The sequence below is a fragment of the Hordeum vulgare genome, chromosome 7H (genome assembly GCF_904849725.1).
Source record: "Hordeum vulgare subsp. vulgare chromosome 7H, MorexV3_pseudomolecules_assembly, whole genome shotgun sequence".
NCBI lineage: Eukaryota > Viridiplantae > Streptophyta > Magnoliopsida > Poales > Poaceae > Hordeum > Hordeum vulgare.
Window position 1 is genome coordinate 293,707,521 of NC_058524.1, and position 17,428 is coordinate 293,724,948.

Below are 17,428 nucleotides of genomic sequence, written 5' to 3' on the forward strand. Positions count from 1 at the left end.
AGGCCAGTGGCCTCGGCGCGCTTGGGGAGGAGCGTGATCAGCGCCTGGTTAAGGCAGCTAAACCCTCGTCCACGCAGCGCGTAAATCTGGTCGAAGACGCATCGGAGGTCATGCTTGATGATCTGCCAGCAGGATCGGAGGAACTCTGCGGTGAAGCCGTCGGGGCCGGGCGCCTTGCGGGACGGCATGCTTTTGATGGCTTGCCAAATCTCATCCTCGCTGAATGGCGCGTCAAGATCTTCCAGGTTTGAGGGCTCGATGAATTGCGACAGGCTAATGGTGCAGTCACGCTGCATGTTCGTCCCAATCCGGCTGTCAAAGTGCTCGAAAGTGGTCGCGGCCATGCCGGTAGGATCGGTGATAGCGGCGCCGTCGAAAGTGATCGCAAGCTAGTCTCGCACGTTGCCAACGAAACGCGCGCTCCAGCTGGTGAGCTTGCGCATGAACCGCTGGAACGGGTCGGCATCATCCACCGAATGCCACGAGGCCGCTACGATCTCCAGGAAACCGGCGAGACAAGTCCAGTACTCCTCGAAGTGGAATCGTCGACGCGTTGCTGGGAGTGGCGAGCAGTCAAGCAAGAGGGGGGAGTGATCCGAGACGACCGAGGCCAGGCAACGCAGGTGGCATTCGCCGTGCCGCTCCTCCCAGTCCATGGAGCACAGCACCCGATCAAGATGGACCAGGGTGGGCGGGTTCTGCTCGTTGGACCATGTATAGCGCCGGCCGCTGAGGTAAATCTCCTTGAGCGCGAGGTCGTTGAGAACGCGACGGAACCGCCCCATCATTCTCCGATTGAGATTGTCGTTGTTCTTGTCTTCGTCACGATAGATCATATTGAAGTCCCCGCAGATGAGCCATGGCCCGGGGCATGCGTCGCGGACGTCGCGAATCTCCTGCAGAAAAGCTATCTTGGCGTTGTTGTCCTGGGGGCCATAGACGATAGATAGCCACCACGGCAAGCTCGTGCTACCAGGTGTGCTAACCTGGGCGGAGATGGTATTGGTGGTGAACATCGGGTCCGTGATCGTCACGTCCCGGCTCTTCCACGCCAATAGTATCCCGCCACGGGTGCCGTTCGCTGGGAGATAAACATATTCATCAAACTCAGAGCCCAACGTCTCAAGGACAGTCGACGAGTAGACGAATTCCATTTTAGTCTCTTGGAAGCAAGCGATCGAAGCGCTGGAAGTTACAACTAGCGAGCGAACTGTCGTACGTCTGGCACGGGCGTTGAGGCCCCGAACGTTCCAGTTGATGATTTTGAGGTCGTGATCCATTAGGCAGAGGTCGACAAATGGGCACGCGACGGCGCGGCTAGGCCTCGATCAGGCTGCCCGATATCACCATGGTGACAGGCGCCGTGGACGGGTCGGCGGGCAGCGCGCGGCCAACGAGCACGGCAATGGCCGTCAACACAGCATGTGAGAGGGGCGCAACAAAGACCCCATCATAAGCCTTCATAGCCTCGGCGGAGATCACCTGATCGGTGCCGATGATGCCGAGGGTGCGCAGTATCTGGACCTGCGCACGGCGCCCAGCGGTGGGCGGCACGCCGGGTTTGGTCTTCACAGCGGTGGCAGATCGTCCGCGGCGCGGCGAGAAGTTCAGGGGCTGTCGGCGACGTTTGCATCCGGGGTTGGGTAGGGCAGAGCAAGTCTGCTTAGTTGCCGCGGCGAGGAAATCTCCAAGGGTCCAGGAGCTGACAGAGGCCGGTTGTCTGGTACGTCGCAGAGTGATTGGCGGCGTGGCAAAGCGCCCTGCGCTGCGCACCTGAGGCGCATGGGACGCAGGGGTGGATTGCGGCGTTGACGGGCTTGGTGAAGCGGGCGTGGGCCTTCGCAGTATGCTCCTGGGCTCCTGGGCCGCGGGGGAGGGGCAGCCCAAGTCAGCGTCCCCGATGGCAGCTGCAGGAGGGGAAGGCGCGATGGATGGGGTCCCACCACTCGCGTCCCACGTTGGCGAGGAGAGGGGGCCATGCAGATCCGGCAGGGCCGCAGGGGTGGACGTGGGCACTGCATCCTGTGTAGTAGTGGCGGGGTCGGCATGCAAAGCAGTAGGTGACATATCAGCCACAGGAGCTGACGAGGGCGAAGCATCGCTTTGCCCCGACAGCGGATCAGCCTCGGGAGCCACAGGTGGTGAGGATGAGCCTTCCGGATCCCCAAACGCGCAGGCATTGGCCGTGGTGGGTCCATCACCCGAGGGGGTGTCTCCCTGCGCGTTAGGCGACGCGCACGACCGGGGCGTTGCGGGCCCGGCTGCAGGAGGAGGGCGGGCGGGCACCAATAGGCAGGTGCCAGCTGTCGGGGTGGCAAGGACCAACGGTGGGGTGGGCGACCCGGTCGGCCTGGGATCCGCTGCAGCTGCAGCGTTGGCCAGCGCCGCCTGAATCCTGGCGCGCTTTTTCTTTCCCCCACGCTTTCCCCTTTTGGCTTTGCGACGAGGCAGGTGGGTCCCAGCCTGGGGCCATGCATCCATGCATCTGGCACGGGACGGGACGGACGGAGGCGCATGCACAGCCGCGGCGGCGCGGGACGCCGGCCAGGCAGGGTCGACCGCCTCGCCATCGGCCCGTAGGCGGCCTCCGGAGCAAGTCCAGCCGGCAGAGTCTACTGCCATGCCGTCGGCGCGTCCATCGGGGGCGGAGGTTGGTCGGCGACGTTTCCGGCCACGGCGGCGTTGCTACCCGCGTCCACGACCATGGCCTGCAGGGTCATGCGTGCTGCCATGAGCCTCTCCATCTCCATTGCCATCACCATTGGTAGCATCGTCAACCGCCCTGGGAAGGGCGGCGGATCTCACTAGCCGGATGGAGATAGGGTACTCCAGGGTGCGGACAGCCAGAGGCAGGTCAGGCCGGATGGCGGGGACGTGCTCGACAATCTCCAGGATGGCATCTCGGCGAATGGAGGCCAGGTCTCGCACGCTCCCGGTGAGCCGGAATACGGCAAGGTCCGCGCGGGAGCGCGTGTCCGGGTGCAGCCGATCAACCCAACAGCCAGTCCCGAGGATGTGCTCGGCCGTGGACAGGTGCCACGCCTGCGCCGGGATGCCGCGGAGCTCGAGCTGCATAGAGTATGCAAAGCTCCCAGCAGTGGCGTGGGCGAGCTTGCAGCAGGGAGAAGCGGGCGGCGTTGATGAGGTGGTCGCCGGCCATCCGGTCCATGATCAGCCGTGAGAAGATGATGAGGAAGTCCTCCGGGGCGTGCTTGTGCACAGTGAAGTCGCCGGGCTGCAGATCAAACATAGCATGCAAGGAAGCCTCCACGTCGGCCGGTGAGACGGGGGGCCTGGTGCCGGTGATGGTGGCCACCATGCCACGCGCGAGCACCTCCTCCGCTTCCTCCATCTCGATGGAACGAGCGATGGTGACACGCGCCAGCGCGGGGGCGGGCGGCTGGGGCGGCGCGGCGTTGCGAGGCCGCGCGGCGTCGCGGGGGAGTCGAGGAGGGGGGGTTGCGCGACGGGGAGTTGGGCACCGGCCGGTGAACCGCCGGAGGCTGCGCACGGTGGTCACCGGGCAGCCGTGTCTCGCAGCAGTTGGACTCGTGGCCGGAGATCGAGACAGCGGCGGCAGCGCACGGGGTTGGTGCAGGCTCGCACCCGGGGTCCGCCTTCCAGGCACCTGAAGCACAGGCCGGCGACTTCCTCGAGCGACGGGCTGCGACGGCGGCGCTAGGAAGGAGGGGTGGTCGCGCGACGCACGCGCGGGTGACGGTTCCTCCGCCGCGGCTGCTGGAATCCATCGGCGTCGAGTATAGGGCCTCCAGACACACGGTGGACCTCCGACCGCGGTCCCAGGCGGGCGGCGACAGGAACGCGGGCGGCCGGCGCGGTCGAGTGGAGCGACACCAGGGCCGAGGAAGCAGGGGCCAGGCGCGGCGCGGCCGGCGACGGGGGGCCGTGCGGGGCCGGCGGGGTGCTGACGACCTCGCGGTAGGTGCGCAAGTCAGAGGATTTGCCCGCAGAGCCGCTCCAGCGGATGCGACCGTCGGGGCTGGAGTCGCCGGAGCGGGCATCGGCGAAGGCCATGGCCGGAGGGAGGGGGAGGGGGAGGGCTACCGGCGGGGATTCGACGGCGGCGAGGCTGGTGGGCTAGGCTAGGCTAGGGAGTGAGCGGGGAGCGGGGAGCGGGGAACTGCCATCCCTAGTTGATAAGATTATACAGACACATATCCTCTGACTAGTATATGATTCGGTTAATGGCTATGTTTCGCAAGTCATGGACATAGACATGCGGGCCCAATAGTATGAACTCGGGGACGGGGATCACCGAGTCAAACATATCCACTTCAAGACGCGTCGAGATATTGTTATTTGTTAGTCTCGAGTACAACTTATATTTCATGTCCTAGACTTGAGATCTTCGCATGTACTCGGGATGTGAATCGACTTACTTAGTACCTATCAAACTTTACTCCGTAAGTAGGTAGTTATAAAGGTAGTTTCGGGTTAGTCATGAAACATGCCGCAGACATGGTTGGTCGATGTAATAGCCCAGGAGTAGCACATTTTATTAGTCACTGAGGAAAAGAATGATATGGTCTCAATGCGAAACCATAAAGGAAATGAAAGGAACAGAAACAAAATAAAACATTTGAGTGGGCAAAACACTTGAAATGAACAACAGGATATAATCTGATTGTTGTAATAGGCTGAAAAAGCGTAACTAAAAATTTTAGTTGTTCCCTTGAAAACCATTGTATGTTTCAAGCATATGCATCACTTTTACACAGAAAAGGTAGTACAAATACATAAATAGGCATATTTTATTTACTAAGCAAGATCCCTTCGAGAATGCTAAACTCAATTAGTTTGCGACGGTCCAGTTCATTTTCTAGTTTACCTTGACCAGACCAACCACAGCATGCCTTATTGAATATAACTTGTTCATTATTAACTTGCTTAGATGATATTATAGCAAGTTTAGGAAACTGTCCAAGGATGTACCATCTCACTTGACTAGTTTGGCACAAAGTTATTTCTGCTGGAAGAGTTACCTTGATTACAGCCGTCCATTTATTGCTACTTTTAACAGAAGGATTCAACTGAACAGCCATATCAGGTTCCCAACAACCCAGGGTAACTGGATCGCCTGTTATGAAGATAATGTAACCATCCATAACATCTGCTTTGAGGCTCCATGATATCGTACAGAATCCTTTACATGTTATGGCTGAGTCATCTGTAAGAAACCAACTGGGGATGACATAAACTTCAAAATATCCACAATGTGATGAAGTATTTTAGGTGCACATGTTTTTAACCTAGGTACAAGCTTAACTTTAACATATCAAAAGGAGTACAAATTAATATTAACACTAAATAAAAATGAAAACTTTACTGAAACAGAAAAATCAATTTTACAATTTAAAAACAAAGGTGTGCAATTCATTGAATGTTTTACTTGTGCAATTTAATTCAAATACAATGGAATTGCAAACAAAAAAGTCCGGAATTCAATGTAACCATCCATATATTCTCAAGGTTTATCGCATGGTACCTAAAAGATATGAGCCTATTCAACCTAAGTTAAAGAAATTACCACGTCTTGTAGACATCAGTTGAGTTGGGGAATGAGACGAGTTTGCTTCCACTTGAAGATTGCCACTAGGGGATTCTGTCAGTTGCACTGAACACAAAGTGTGCCTGAATAAATAAGAGTTGCCATCAACCACGGGATCAAGTGGCACAAGGGAAAAAAAATTGAAAGATCCGGGTTTCCGGCTTGATTGATTTAGGGGAAAGCAAGCAGGAAAACGATGGTGATCAAGTGATCATGGTTACAAGAGGAGTGACTATTGCAGAGAAAGTGCAGAAAAAAGAAAAAAATCCTCGCCGGCGATTATCTCAGTACATCTTCCCCAAAAGGGGGCTCTAGACAGCGTGCACCCGCCAGCCGCCACAGCTCCAAGTTTCCCCTGACGGCATGCAGGACATCATCAGTTTGCGGCAGCTTGTTTCGGAAAATGCAAGCATTTCTCTCCTTCCAGATTTCCCAGGTAATCATCAACAGCATCGACTTGAGGCCCTTCTTGAATCCAGCCTGGGTGAGGGCTGTCAGCCTCTGGCAGTGCCTGAGGGAACCATGGTGCATCTCCCACTTCTCCTTCAGTGCCGTGCAGCCGACCCTGGAGGACGCCGTCTTCCAGATCGAAGAGGAGAAGGGGCAGTCCCAAAAGAGGTGTGTTGAGCTCTCCAGGCTTCTAATGCAGAGGGTGCAGAAGTATCCGTTTGGCCATCCACGCCGCTGTAGCCGGTCATTGCACCACAACCTGTCATGATGCAGCAGCCAAGCGAACATTTTCACGGTGCCTGGAGCCCAGGCCTTCCATACTGCAGCTTTGATTCCGATGATGGAGCCCTGGGTTTGAAGATTGTAGGCAGAGCTAGCTGAATATGAGTTTCCTCCTCCGGCCACCCAGCTGATCTTGTCCTCTTCTAGGGAAAGAACTATGTTTGCCCTCTCAATCTTCCGCCACAGCTGCAAAAAATCGCTTGCAATGTTGGCCGTGTTTCCATGACGCAGATCCGGTATCCATTGATCATTTGTCAACGCAGCTTCTACTGTCCTGTTTTTTCTTCTTGTATGCTTGAACAAATTCGCAAACTCTCAGCACAGCGTCGCGGATCCCAGCCAAGTGGTTGTCCAGAAGCTTGCAGTTTTCCCGTTTCCGACCTATAGCGAGGTTGCGCTTGCAAACAGAGCAGCTATACCTGCTTCGTGGGAGAGGGTTTGGTAAGCTCAACCAAGCCCTCCTGACCCTGCTGCCGAAGCGCGCGGATGCCCACAAGCTGGGTGACTACCGACCAATCTGCCTGATTCACATTGTGGCCAAGTTATTCGCGAAGGTTCTGTCGTTGCGCATTGCTCCTAAGCTGGATAGCCTAGTCAGCCGCAACCAGAACGCATTCATCGCCGGACGCTCTCTCCACGACAACTTCATGCTCGTTCGGCAGTCTCTCCGGATGCTCTATCACCTGGGCGCACCGTGCATCATGCTCAAGCTCGATCTCACGCGGGCTTTTGACTCCATATCTTGGTCGTTCCTCTTCGAGATGTTGCGCCAATATGGGTTCGGGGACAAGTTCAGGGAATGGCTAGCCATTCTCTTATCCTCGTCCAGCACACGGGTCATGCTCAATGGAGTGCCTGGCCCCCCGATATGGCACCGCCGAGGGCTGCGCCAAGGGGACTCCACATCGCCACAGCTATTTGTTCTGGCTGTCGACGCGCTTGCCCGCCTCATGCACCGGGCGCTCCAGACTGGCATACTTCAGTGACTGCACCCCCGCCGTAATGCACCCCCGCCGTAATGTTCCGGCCATTTCATTATACGCCGACGACGTGATGCTGTTTTGCCATGCTGAGATGGATGAGGTGCTCGCTGTGAAGAGCGTTCTAGGCATATTTGAGACCGCATCGGGCCTACAGGTCAACTATGGCAAAAGCTCGGTCACGACCCTGCATGGCGACGAGGATAGTGCCGCCTTGTTGGAGGCGCTGGGTTGCCAGGCGGCGAACTTGCCCATCACCTACCTGGGCATACCGCTCACCACTAGGCGACCCACTGCGGCTCAGATGCAGCCGCTAGTCAATGCGGTGGTCGGCCGCCTCCCGACATGGAAAGCATGGCTCATGAACAAAGCCGGGCGGCTGGCATTGGTCAAATCGGTCCTCAGTGCGATTCCAATCCACCAGATGCTTGCCCTAGCGCCCCCGAAGAAGACCCTGAAGCAACTAGAGAAGATCCAGCGCGGCTTCCTATGGGCTGGTCGCGCGGCTGCGCATGGAGGACACTGTCACGTGAACTGGCACACGGTCAGCCGGCCGCTCGCGCTTGGAGGGTTGGGCATCCGTGACCTGGAGCGCACAGGGCTCGCGCTCAGACTGCGGTGGCTCTGGCTATCGAGGACGGACGCCGACAGAGCCTGGCAAGGCCTTGACCTGCAGTTCTCCCGTGAGGAGCTCGGCCTCTTCTACCCTCCACCTTCATGGTGCTAGGCGACGGTCACACGGCGCTGTTCTGGGAAGACCGCTGGCTGCATGGGCAGTCGATTCGTGAGTTAGCACCCCTGCTTTACCCATGCATCCCCAGGAACAGGAGAAGGGCGCGGACGGTGGCGAAAGGCCTCGCCGGCAATGCCTGGGCTCGAGACATCCGCGGCGTAGTGGGGCTGCAAGAGATTGGCCAATACCTGACGACATGGCAGCGCGTCGCGCACACTACCTTGTCCGCTGAGCCAGACAAGCTTGTCTGGAAATGGACGGCCAATGGCGTATACTCGGCGAGGTCCTGCTATCAGGCAACCTTCCACGGATCCTTCACATGTCATTCTTGGCAGTTAATCTGGAAGGGATGGGCTCTGTCGAAGGACAAGTTCTTCCACTGGCTTGTGAACCTGGACTGATGCTGGACCGCGGACAGACTTGCTCGTCGTGGCCTCCCCCATCACACCCGTTGCCTGCTTTGCGATCAAGAGCCGAAGACCATCCGACACCTGCTACTTGCCTGCCCCTTCGCGCGGCAAGCCTGGCACGAGGCTCTTTCCTGGCTGCGCCTACCAGCCCCCACGCCGGAGCAGGATATCTCCATTCAGGATTGGTGGATAAGGGCGAGAGATGCCACACCACCATCGCTCCGCAAGGTGCTGAGGTCCACCACGCTGTTGGTTCCCTGGATGATTTGGAAACATAGGAATGCGTGTGTATTTGATCATGTCACTCCGTCGCTCTCCGAGCTCTCGGATAGGATCAAAGATGAGATGAGGTGTTGGGCTAGAGCCGGGGACAAGGGGCTTAGTGTAGTCTTGCCCCCATCCTGGGATGTCCATTAAACTGCTTGTAACCTGCTGTAATCGTCTCCTTGGAGGCTGACTTCCCCTCTTTTCAATACAAAGAAACGCAAATCTCTGCGTTTTCTCGAAAAAAACAGCTCCCGATCCCCCTGGTCGCAAGGAGCCGGGAAGCTCATCCACGGGCGCCACGGTTGCTGCCATGCGAGCCAAAGTCATCTCAACCACAGTGCCGTACTAAAACAATGGAGGTCCAGTATGCCGAGCCCCCCCCCCCCCTTGTCAACAGGGAAGCAGACCTTATCCCGAGCCATTTTGCATTTGGCGCCGGTTATGCTCTCGTCCTGTGCCCAAAGGAATTGTCGGCGCGCTTTGTCCACCTCTTTGAGTTTTTCTTTTGGGCACGTTGAGGACGGACAGAGCGAAGATGGGCAGAGCTGTGAGGACTGCGCGCACAAGCACCCGCCTGCCGGCCATGCTCATAAGTTTGCCTTTCCATCCCGCCAATCGCGAGCGCACCCGATCGATGATGAACTGTAGATGCACCAGGCGCAGCTTTCTTGGAGTAACTGGCAGCCCGAGATAAGTTGTTGGAAAATCTGATACTTGGCCGCTGAAATTTTGCAACACCTCCGACAGCGGTATCACATTGCAGTTTATTGGGATGACAGAGGATTTGGCCTGGTTGAGCCTTAGCCCCATGGCCTCCCCGAAGCAATTCAGCAGAAAAAGCAAAGTGTCCACTTCATCTTTCTCTGGGTTTGCAAAAATGACTGCATCATCGGCGTATAAGCTGATTCTCATGTTGATTCCTCGGCCCGGCAGAGCAGCGATCATTTCTTCAGTTGTTGCGGTCTCAAGCAGACGGTACAGTGGGTCTATTGCCATGATGAATAGCAGAGGGGAGAGAAGGTCACCCTGCCTGAATCCACGCCCATGGAAGAAGGACGGCCCCGGTGTCCCATTTAGCATGCAGGAGGAGGAGGCCGAGGAGAGAAGCAGCGAAATCCAGTCCCTCCATCTCGCTGAGAAACCCATCCTCTGCATGAGCTCCAGCAGATATTCCCAGGATACAGAATCAAATGCCTTTGCAATGTCCAACTTGAAGAACAGAGCCTGCTTTTTTTCCCTGCACAACCTCTTGACGCAGCTCTGTACATATTGATAGCTATCGTGGATCCGTTTGCCTTTTTGAAACGCGGTCAGTGCCGGGGAGGTGAGTCCGCCGAGTGTGCCAGTCAGCCTTGTCGAGAGCACTTTGGATATGAGCTTCGCAACTGAATGTATCAGGCTGATGGGTCGGAAATGCTTGATTTCAAAAGCCCCGTTTTTCTTCGGCAGCAGAGCAATGAGGGCGGTGTTGATTTCAGCAAAGTTTTGCCCGGCAAGTTGGTAACTTGTGAAAAACAGCCATGATATCTTCCTGAATGATGTGCCAGCACGACCTGAAGAACTGGCCTGTGAAACCGTCGGGCCCAGGGGCTCTGTCCGTCGGGGAGGAGATGATCGCAGTCCAAACTTCGGCCAGAGAGAAGGGCGAATCCATTCCTTGAAGCTCGGACGAGGGGATGGTGAGTCGGTCCCAGTTGAGAGTATTTTGACGCGCCTCGTGTTTGCCCAAGGACTCAGCGAAGTGATCATGAATAATCTTCTCCTTTTCGCCATGTTCAAAAACTTCTCTGCTGCCTACTGAGAGAGAGTGGATGAAGTTTTCTCTTCTGCATGATTTTATCTTGGCATGGAAAGCTTGGTGTTTGCGTCCCCAGCCCGCAGCGAGGTGATACGGGAAGCCTGCTTCTTTCTGGCCCTATCAATGGCAGACAAACCGAGAACTTTAAGCTTGAGCTGCTTTCTCAGGTTGAACTCTGCCGCCGATAGCCTCCTGTTTTCTTGCGCCATGTCGAGGAGGATAACCTCATTTGCAATGTGGAGCTGCATTTTTGCCTTCCCAAAAGTGGCCTTGCTCCAGATCTTCAGATCATATGCTACCCTCTCGAGTTTCTTTTTGATTCTGATGAAGGGGCAGTCATGCGGCACCGGCCTTTGCCAAGCATGAAGAACTGTCTCTGTAAAGTGAGGGAACTTTGGCCAGAAATTTTTGAATCTGAAACGCGCCTTCCTGAATGGCATGGCAGCAGCAGCAAGAACTAGCGGGCAGTGATCTGATAAAGAGGTGGATGCCGCCACCAGCAAGTGTTCAGAGTGGAACTCTTCCCACTGTGCATTGCAAAAAACTTTGTCAATGCTGCAGAGAGTAGGATCCTCTCTTTCATTGCTCCACGTAAATCTGCGATTTTTGCACTTGATCTCCTTCAGTCCCTCCAGATCAATGGCTCTACGAAATTTCCCCATCATCCTTCTGTTTATATTTGAGTTGTTTTTGTCCCTTGCTTGATAGATCATGTTGAAATCGCCGTTTATCATCCAAGGTTCTCCCGCCGGTGGTGCAGCTGCCGCAAGCTCGGAAAGGAAGCTGTCCTTTTGCGCGTCGTCAGTCGGGCCATACACGGTTGTCATCCAGAACCGAAGACCGGAGTGGAGCTCCTCTATCCTAGCAGTGATCGAGAAGCTACCTAATCGCTTAGAAACTACGTCGACTAAGGTCTTGTCCCAAAAGATCGCCGCGCCTCCTTAGTGCCGATCGCCGGCAGCACTACGCATCCCTGCAGCCCATGCCCTCCTACCTCCGTAGCTAAAGCCCATGCCCTCCTACCTCCGTTCATCTAAGCAAAGAAAGATACTGTTCTACTGCCTACTAGAATCAGAAACAATCCAGGAACTCTTCTCACTGCCATCCATAGAATTATTATTATTAGCCAAAGATTGTTTCAGGGCCATCTTACAAACATAAGACTAATCCAAGAGTTCACTCACAATGTTTTCACGATAAATACAGGAACTCTGAACTGTTACTCTAATAATGTGCGAGAAGCATGGGCAGAAGCAAGCCACTAAGCAAAACCACACAAAAAGATTCGGTGTCAGCACGATATCCACACAATCAAATGAGGATGAAATCCAGGAAGGGACCTTCCCCGGTGGCCGGTCAGCGCTGAGCTGAGACCGGCGGCGGCGCGCGGAGGTGCCCGCATGGTACCCAGAGGGGGAGGGGGAGGCAGAGGGGGTGCGACCAGCGCGCGGGCAGACATGGCAGGGCATCACAGGGACGAGGTCTCTTCTCCGCGTGTGCCCACCACCACCATTTCCTGTGAGGATAGGGGGATTGGAGGAGGGCGTTGGGGTTTTAGAGGACAGGTGGAGAGGGGAGGACACGCTGCTGGAGACTCAAAGATTGAGAAAGCTGGAAGAGATAAGAAGAAGGGCTTTCTCGTTATTATAGGCAGGTGCGTGGGGAAGCCGAATTTTGGAACCGGGATACACGCTCTCGCTTTTTTCTGAAAACCCTTCGGCGTTGTTTGGTATTTTAGAAAATTGGTGAGAATTATTCAGTCAAATCTTTGAATTCCCACATATCACAAAACATCATTTTAGTTTTAGTATATTTGATATGTTTCATCTTTATATTTCTTCATAAATCCTTAAACTCTAGCGTATTTTTCTCAATACCCAATACCTATTCATATCTAGTGTATTGAGGATAAATGAACATTTGAAGAAATTGAATGAAGGTTGGGGTTTCATCCAATTTCCGTGGAAATTATCCCACCAATCCTCTTAAAAACCCTAGTATCAAACAAGGCCTTACGATCATTTTAACTCCGTCTGAGTTTATTGTTTCCTTCGTATTTTATGTCAATTTTCATCATAAATTTTAATTAACATAATATTGTCACAAACTAATATTATTGAATTCATATTTGAAAGAGATTTTCAATGATACTATTGTTAAAGCATATAAAATATATATTTTATAATTAATTCAAAGGGCAAAATTTCGACCCAAAATACAAAGGGACTAAAAATCTGAACGAGGTGGTACTTGTGATCCGTCAAGATAGTAAAAGTAATAACAGAAGTAACAAAAAAGAGAATTAGATGAGCTAGTGACGACTACAGGCACGGAAACAAGCCAAAAACGTGTCACCGTCATCCCCCTTTGTCGGGGGATAACCCCGGGGTAGGCTCATCGAGCCTACTCCTTTGACTTCTGCCATGAAGGAACAACACGAATCATTCTACAAAGCCCATGTCCCCCTGACCGGCTAGGAAGCACCTGTCAGCTGGGGGCAAGACGGCCAACTCTTTTTGGCCGGCCAGAAAGCTCCTGCCGGCTAGAGGCGAGACGGCTACCTCCCTCTGGTCGTCTAGGCCAAGTCGGTCGGCTAGAGGCGAGGCGGTCGTGCCCAGGCCGGCTAGTTAAGCAACTAGCCGCCTAGGGAGCTCAAGTCACATCAGACCATAGGTCATGACGAGACCCTACGGTTAAAGGTGGCTACGCGTCAGCCAAGGTGCTGGATTGGGGTGCACGGCAGGTACAGCGTCGGCGACCATGCCGATGACCTACTCCGGCTCCGATCCATCATCCTGCACAGTGTCAGCCCGTCAAACTCCCACTCCATTACTGCACTCGGCGTGGGAACAGTGGAGACGGTCGTACTAGCCCCCCATGACGAATCTCGCAAGACGACGCCGGACGTACTACACGTGTCTTGCGTCAACCTTACGCGAGAGCCTCACTGGCTAGCCGGCGGGTCCCACAGCCAGACGGGGCCTGCAGCCGGCGGGCCCCTCCAACGACAAGACAAGACCCCTATGGGTCCCCTGGCCAGCCGGCGAGGCTGCCAGCCGGGTCCCACTTTTGTACTTTTATCCTTATTGTAGGTCAGTGGGTTCGTCTATAAAACCCCCCGACCCCCCTCCATGCAGAGGGTCGGTCAACTCAGCACACACACACATCATACATGAGAGGTAGACGCGAGCCGGCTGCTCCTTCTTCCTCCTCCGCAGAACAGCTCTAGGAGCACATTGTACTCCCATTGATACATCATACATTCCGGCAGGATTAGGGGTGTTATCTCTATGGAGAGCCCTGAACCTGGGTACATCATGCGTTCCATGCTTGTACCAACCTCGTCCCCAGCGCCCACCAGTGTCACTTCGGTTCCCACCATCTTTAGCCTACCCATGGCTTATGTTGTGAGTAAACACCGACATTTGGCGCCCACCGTGGGGCTGTCCGCGGCATCAGCCGGATTTACGCGTTGGGCGGGGCCCTGCGCTTACACCGTCGGACGCATCGCGTCCGGACCGATCAGCATGCCCGTGGAGCCTGCTCTTGAGGAGGCTTCTCCGATGTTGATCGACGTCCCAGTCCGTCACGTGGATTCTGATGGGGAGTCAGACGACGAGTCACTCCCCAGCGTCGTCATCGCTGCTGTTGCGAACCTCAGCGTTCTCTTCAGTGACTTGTGCCTCGACGATGGCCCTCGCTATCCTGACGAGGACATCGACGTCGATGCGTTGTGCGCCAGCTTCAGTAGGCTCTCCCTCGCGGAGACGCCTGCACTTGATGAGTACCCCAGCGATGTGCTCATCTTCAACGGTCCACCATCATTTGCGTGGTGCCTTGCCCCGTATCACGTTGTCGTCGTCTCCAACGTCGTGGAGGTGATGGTCATTGGTGCTCGCACCACCAAGGCTCATGGCAAGGCGTCAGCCGACGCTGCTAATCCCGCTGCGGTATCAGCCGACACGCTTCATGCCGCCCTTGCCGGCTTGAAGACACCCATCGCCACTTCGACAAACCCCACTAACGCGCGGGCCTCACTGGAGGAGGCTCGCATGCAGATCTTGGAGTAGGGCATTGCCATCGCCGCGGCAAAACGCCAGATGGAGGCCACTCAACGCGAGTATAACTCCGCCTATGGCCTCACTCCGGTTGCTGAGGGTCCAAGCCGGCTCGGCGCGGTCCACGACCGTGGCCGGGTCATTGCCAAAATTCTAGGCGGCAAGCAGCCCATCTACGAGACCCCTGCGGCCAACTTACGGGCTGCTCAGGCGGCCATGGCAGAAATGCCAGATTTGGAGGGCGAGGAGCGCGCCCTTTAGGAGAAGCGGGTCAAGGATCTCCTTGACGCCGCAAATGAGCAGCAGGCACTGCTTGACCCTGGTTAGGCACAGTCGGAGTCTCCGGGACCCAATCCCAGAGCACGTCGTAACCCCATCGGTCGTCATCAAGCCGAGGGATCTTCCTCGCATCGCACTTCCGGTCGGAAGGCCGAGGGCAGCCTAGATAGGCGTTCTCAGCGCCAGAGCGAGCCAACTTCAAGCCGGTGTCGCAAAGATGGTGGCGATGAGAGTGATTCGGTGTATGAGGTTCCTCGTCCGGGGAGGACGCATGCTGTCGGCTCACAAGACACCCTTCCGATCACGGCTCGGATCGGGCCTCGCGTCCCGCACAGCGACAACGATGCTCACAGGCGCCTCAACGCCCTGGCGCAGTCGGCTCTCCTGGAAGAGGACGACCCCATCGGTCCGGCGTGCTTCGGCCCCGGGATCCGAGGGGAGCCGTTTCCCCGAGGTTTCACTCTCCCTCGGGACACCCCCAAGTACAACGGCACAGCCAAGCCAGAAGACTGACTGGTCGACTACACCACCGTCATTGGCATCGCTCGGGGCAACAAGCGCGTAGCCGTCCGCTACGAGCCACTCATGTTGGTCGGCTCGTCTAGAACATGGCTTAACAGCCTTCCAGCCGGCAGAGTCAACTCCTGGGTTGACTTCGAGGAGGCGTTCGTCCGCAACTTCACTGTCACCTACAAGCGCCCTAGCCGGCCTCGCGAGCTGGCCATGTGCGTCCAGAGGCCCGACGAACCCCTTCGCGACTACGTCACCCGTTGGACCGAGCTACGCAACTCCTGCGAGGGAGTGAATGAGGTACAAGCCATCTAGTACTTCATCGACGGCTGCCGAGACGGCACTCTCCTCAAGCACAAGCTCATGTGCTCCGGGCCCATCTCTCTGGCGGTGCTCATGGCCAAGGCGGACAAGTACGCCACCTCCGACTCTGCTATGCGGGTCAAGGTGACCGCCTCGGACAAAGTTGTCCCCACGCCGACTACTCCCAAGCCGGTCGGCGACAATCGAGGCGGCCAGAACAACAACAAGCGCAAGGCGGATCAACTTGATTCACGCTCCAACAACAAGCTGGTAGCTAACATGGAGGGACATGCGCCGGCTACTCAAGCTGGCTCCTAGCGGAGGCGCACCGGCAAGAACGACTGGCAGCCCAAGCTCTCCTTTGAGAAAATGCTTGACGCGCCCTGCAAGATGCACACTCGGGCAAAGCAGATGCACGCTCGGGCGAAGCCCGCTACTCGTACCCTTCGACATTGCAGCTTTGCACGGCGTGTGTCGCAAGGAGAGGGCCTGCCGGCTCCCCCAATTGCAGCTGCGGCGCCTCATGCTCCGGCTCCGGCTCCGCCACCGCCGCCTCACAACGACGGTCGTCTCCACGATGACTACCCCCATCAAGATGGAGCTTATGTTGTCTTCACCAGTGAGGGTGACGACAAGCACAGCCAGCGACAACGCCGGCGTGAGGTGAACGCCATGGTTCCCCCGGTTCCCCAATACATGCATTGGTCTGAAAAGACAATTACATGGAGCCGGGTTGACCATCCTGCGGTGATGCCAAATCCTAGCTCATACGCGCTCGTCCTCGACCCCACTTTCGCCTCCCACAGGCTCACCTGTCGGTTCTCCCGGATGTTGGTCGACGGCGGCAGTAGCATCAACATCCTCTACCTCGACACCTTGGTCAAGCTTGGTCTCAAGGAGAAGGACCTCCAGCCGACCAACACTGTCTTCCACGGCATTGTGTTGGGACAGTACTGCTCGCCGGTCGGCAAAATTCAGCTGGACGTCCTTTTCAGCGACAAGGCACACTTCCGCCGAGAGTCCATATGGTTCGAGGTGGTGGATCTCAACATCCCGTATCACGCGTTGTTGGGCATCCCCCACGTGGCCATCCCCCACAACGCCTACCTCAAAATGAAGATGCCGAGTCCAAAGGGCATCATCACCATTGCCGACGACTATAAGAAGTCGCTCGAGTGTGCACAGGACAGCAGTCGTCTGGCCGATGCCATGGTGATTGCTGGGGAGAAAAGGCAGATCGACCGGCTCGTGGCTCAGGCTACCGAGCAGCCGGCGATCCCTACTCCACCATCCCAGTCGGCCGGCGAAGGCTGATTCAAGCCGGCCAAAGAAACCAAGCAGGTGCCACTCGACCCTGCGAACCCCAAGCAGTGTGTCACCATTGGGGCTAACCTCAGCCCCAAATAGGAAGGCGAGCTCGTCGACTTCCTCCGAGAGAATCGGGACAACTTTGCATGGTCTCCCAGAGACATGTCAGGGGTTCCGAGGAAGTACGCCGAGCACAAACTTTACGTGCGGCCGGATGCAAAGCCGGTGAAACAACCTTTGCGCCGCTTCGCCGAGGGGAAGCGACGCACAATTGGGGAAGAGATCACCCGGCTGCTCGCAGCCGGCTTCATTATGGAGGTTTTCCACCCGGACTGGTTGGCGAATCCAATCCTGGTGCTGAAGAAGAACAACACATGGCGAATGTGTATCGACTACACATGCTTGAATAAGGCGTGCCTGAAAGACACTTTCGCCTTGCCCAGGATAGATCAAGTGATCGACTCCACAGCCGGCTACGAAC

General features: G+C 56.0%; 1 protein-coding gene across 3 annotated transcripts in view; it reads right to left on the reverse strand.

Annotated features, from left to right (window-relative positions):
• The window catches only part of LOC123413152 (ribonuclease E/G-like protein, chloroplastic), a 50,231-nt gene extending 38,139 nt beyond the window's left edge, over positions 1–12,092 (reverse strand). For all 3 annotated transcript variants that reach the window (XM_045106103.1, XM_045106102.1, XM_045106101.1), the window contains exons 1-3: positions 11,830–12,092; positions 5,549–5,652; positions 5,004–5,188 (exon numbers count right to left, since the gene is read on the reverse strand). In XM_045106103.1, coding sequence (XP_044962038.1) covers positions 5,004–5,188; positions 5,549–5,652; positions 11,830–11,948 — 408 coding nt within the window. In that variant the 5' untranslated portion in view covers positions 11,949–12,092. The remainder of the gene's footprint in view (positions 1–5,003; positions 5,189–5,548; positions 5,653–11,829) is intronic.
• Between the last annotated feature and the right edge of the window lie 5,336 nt (positions 12,093–17,428).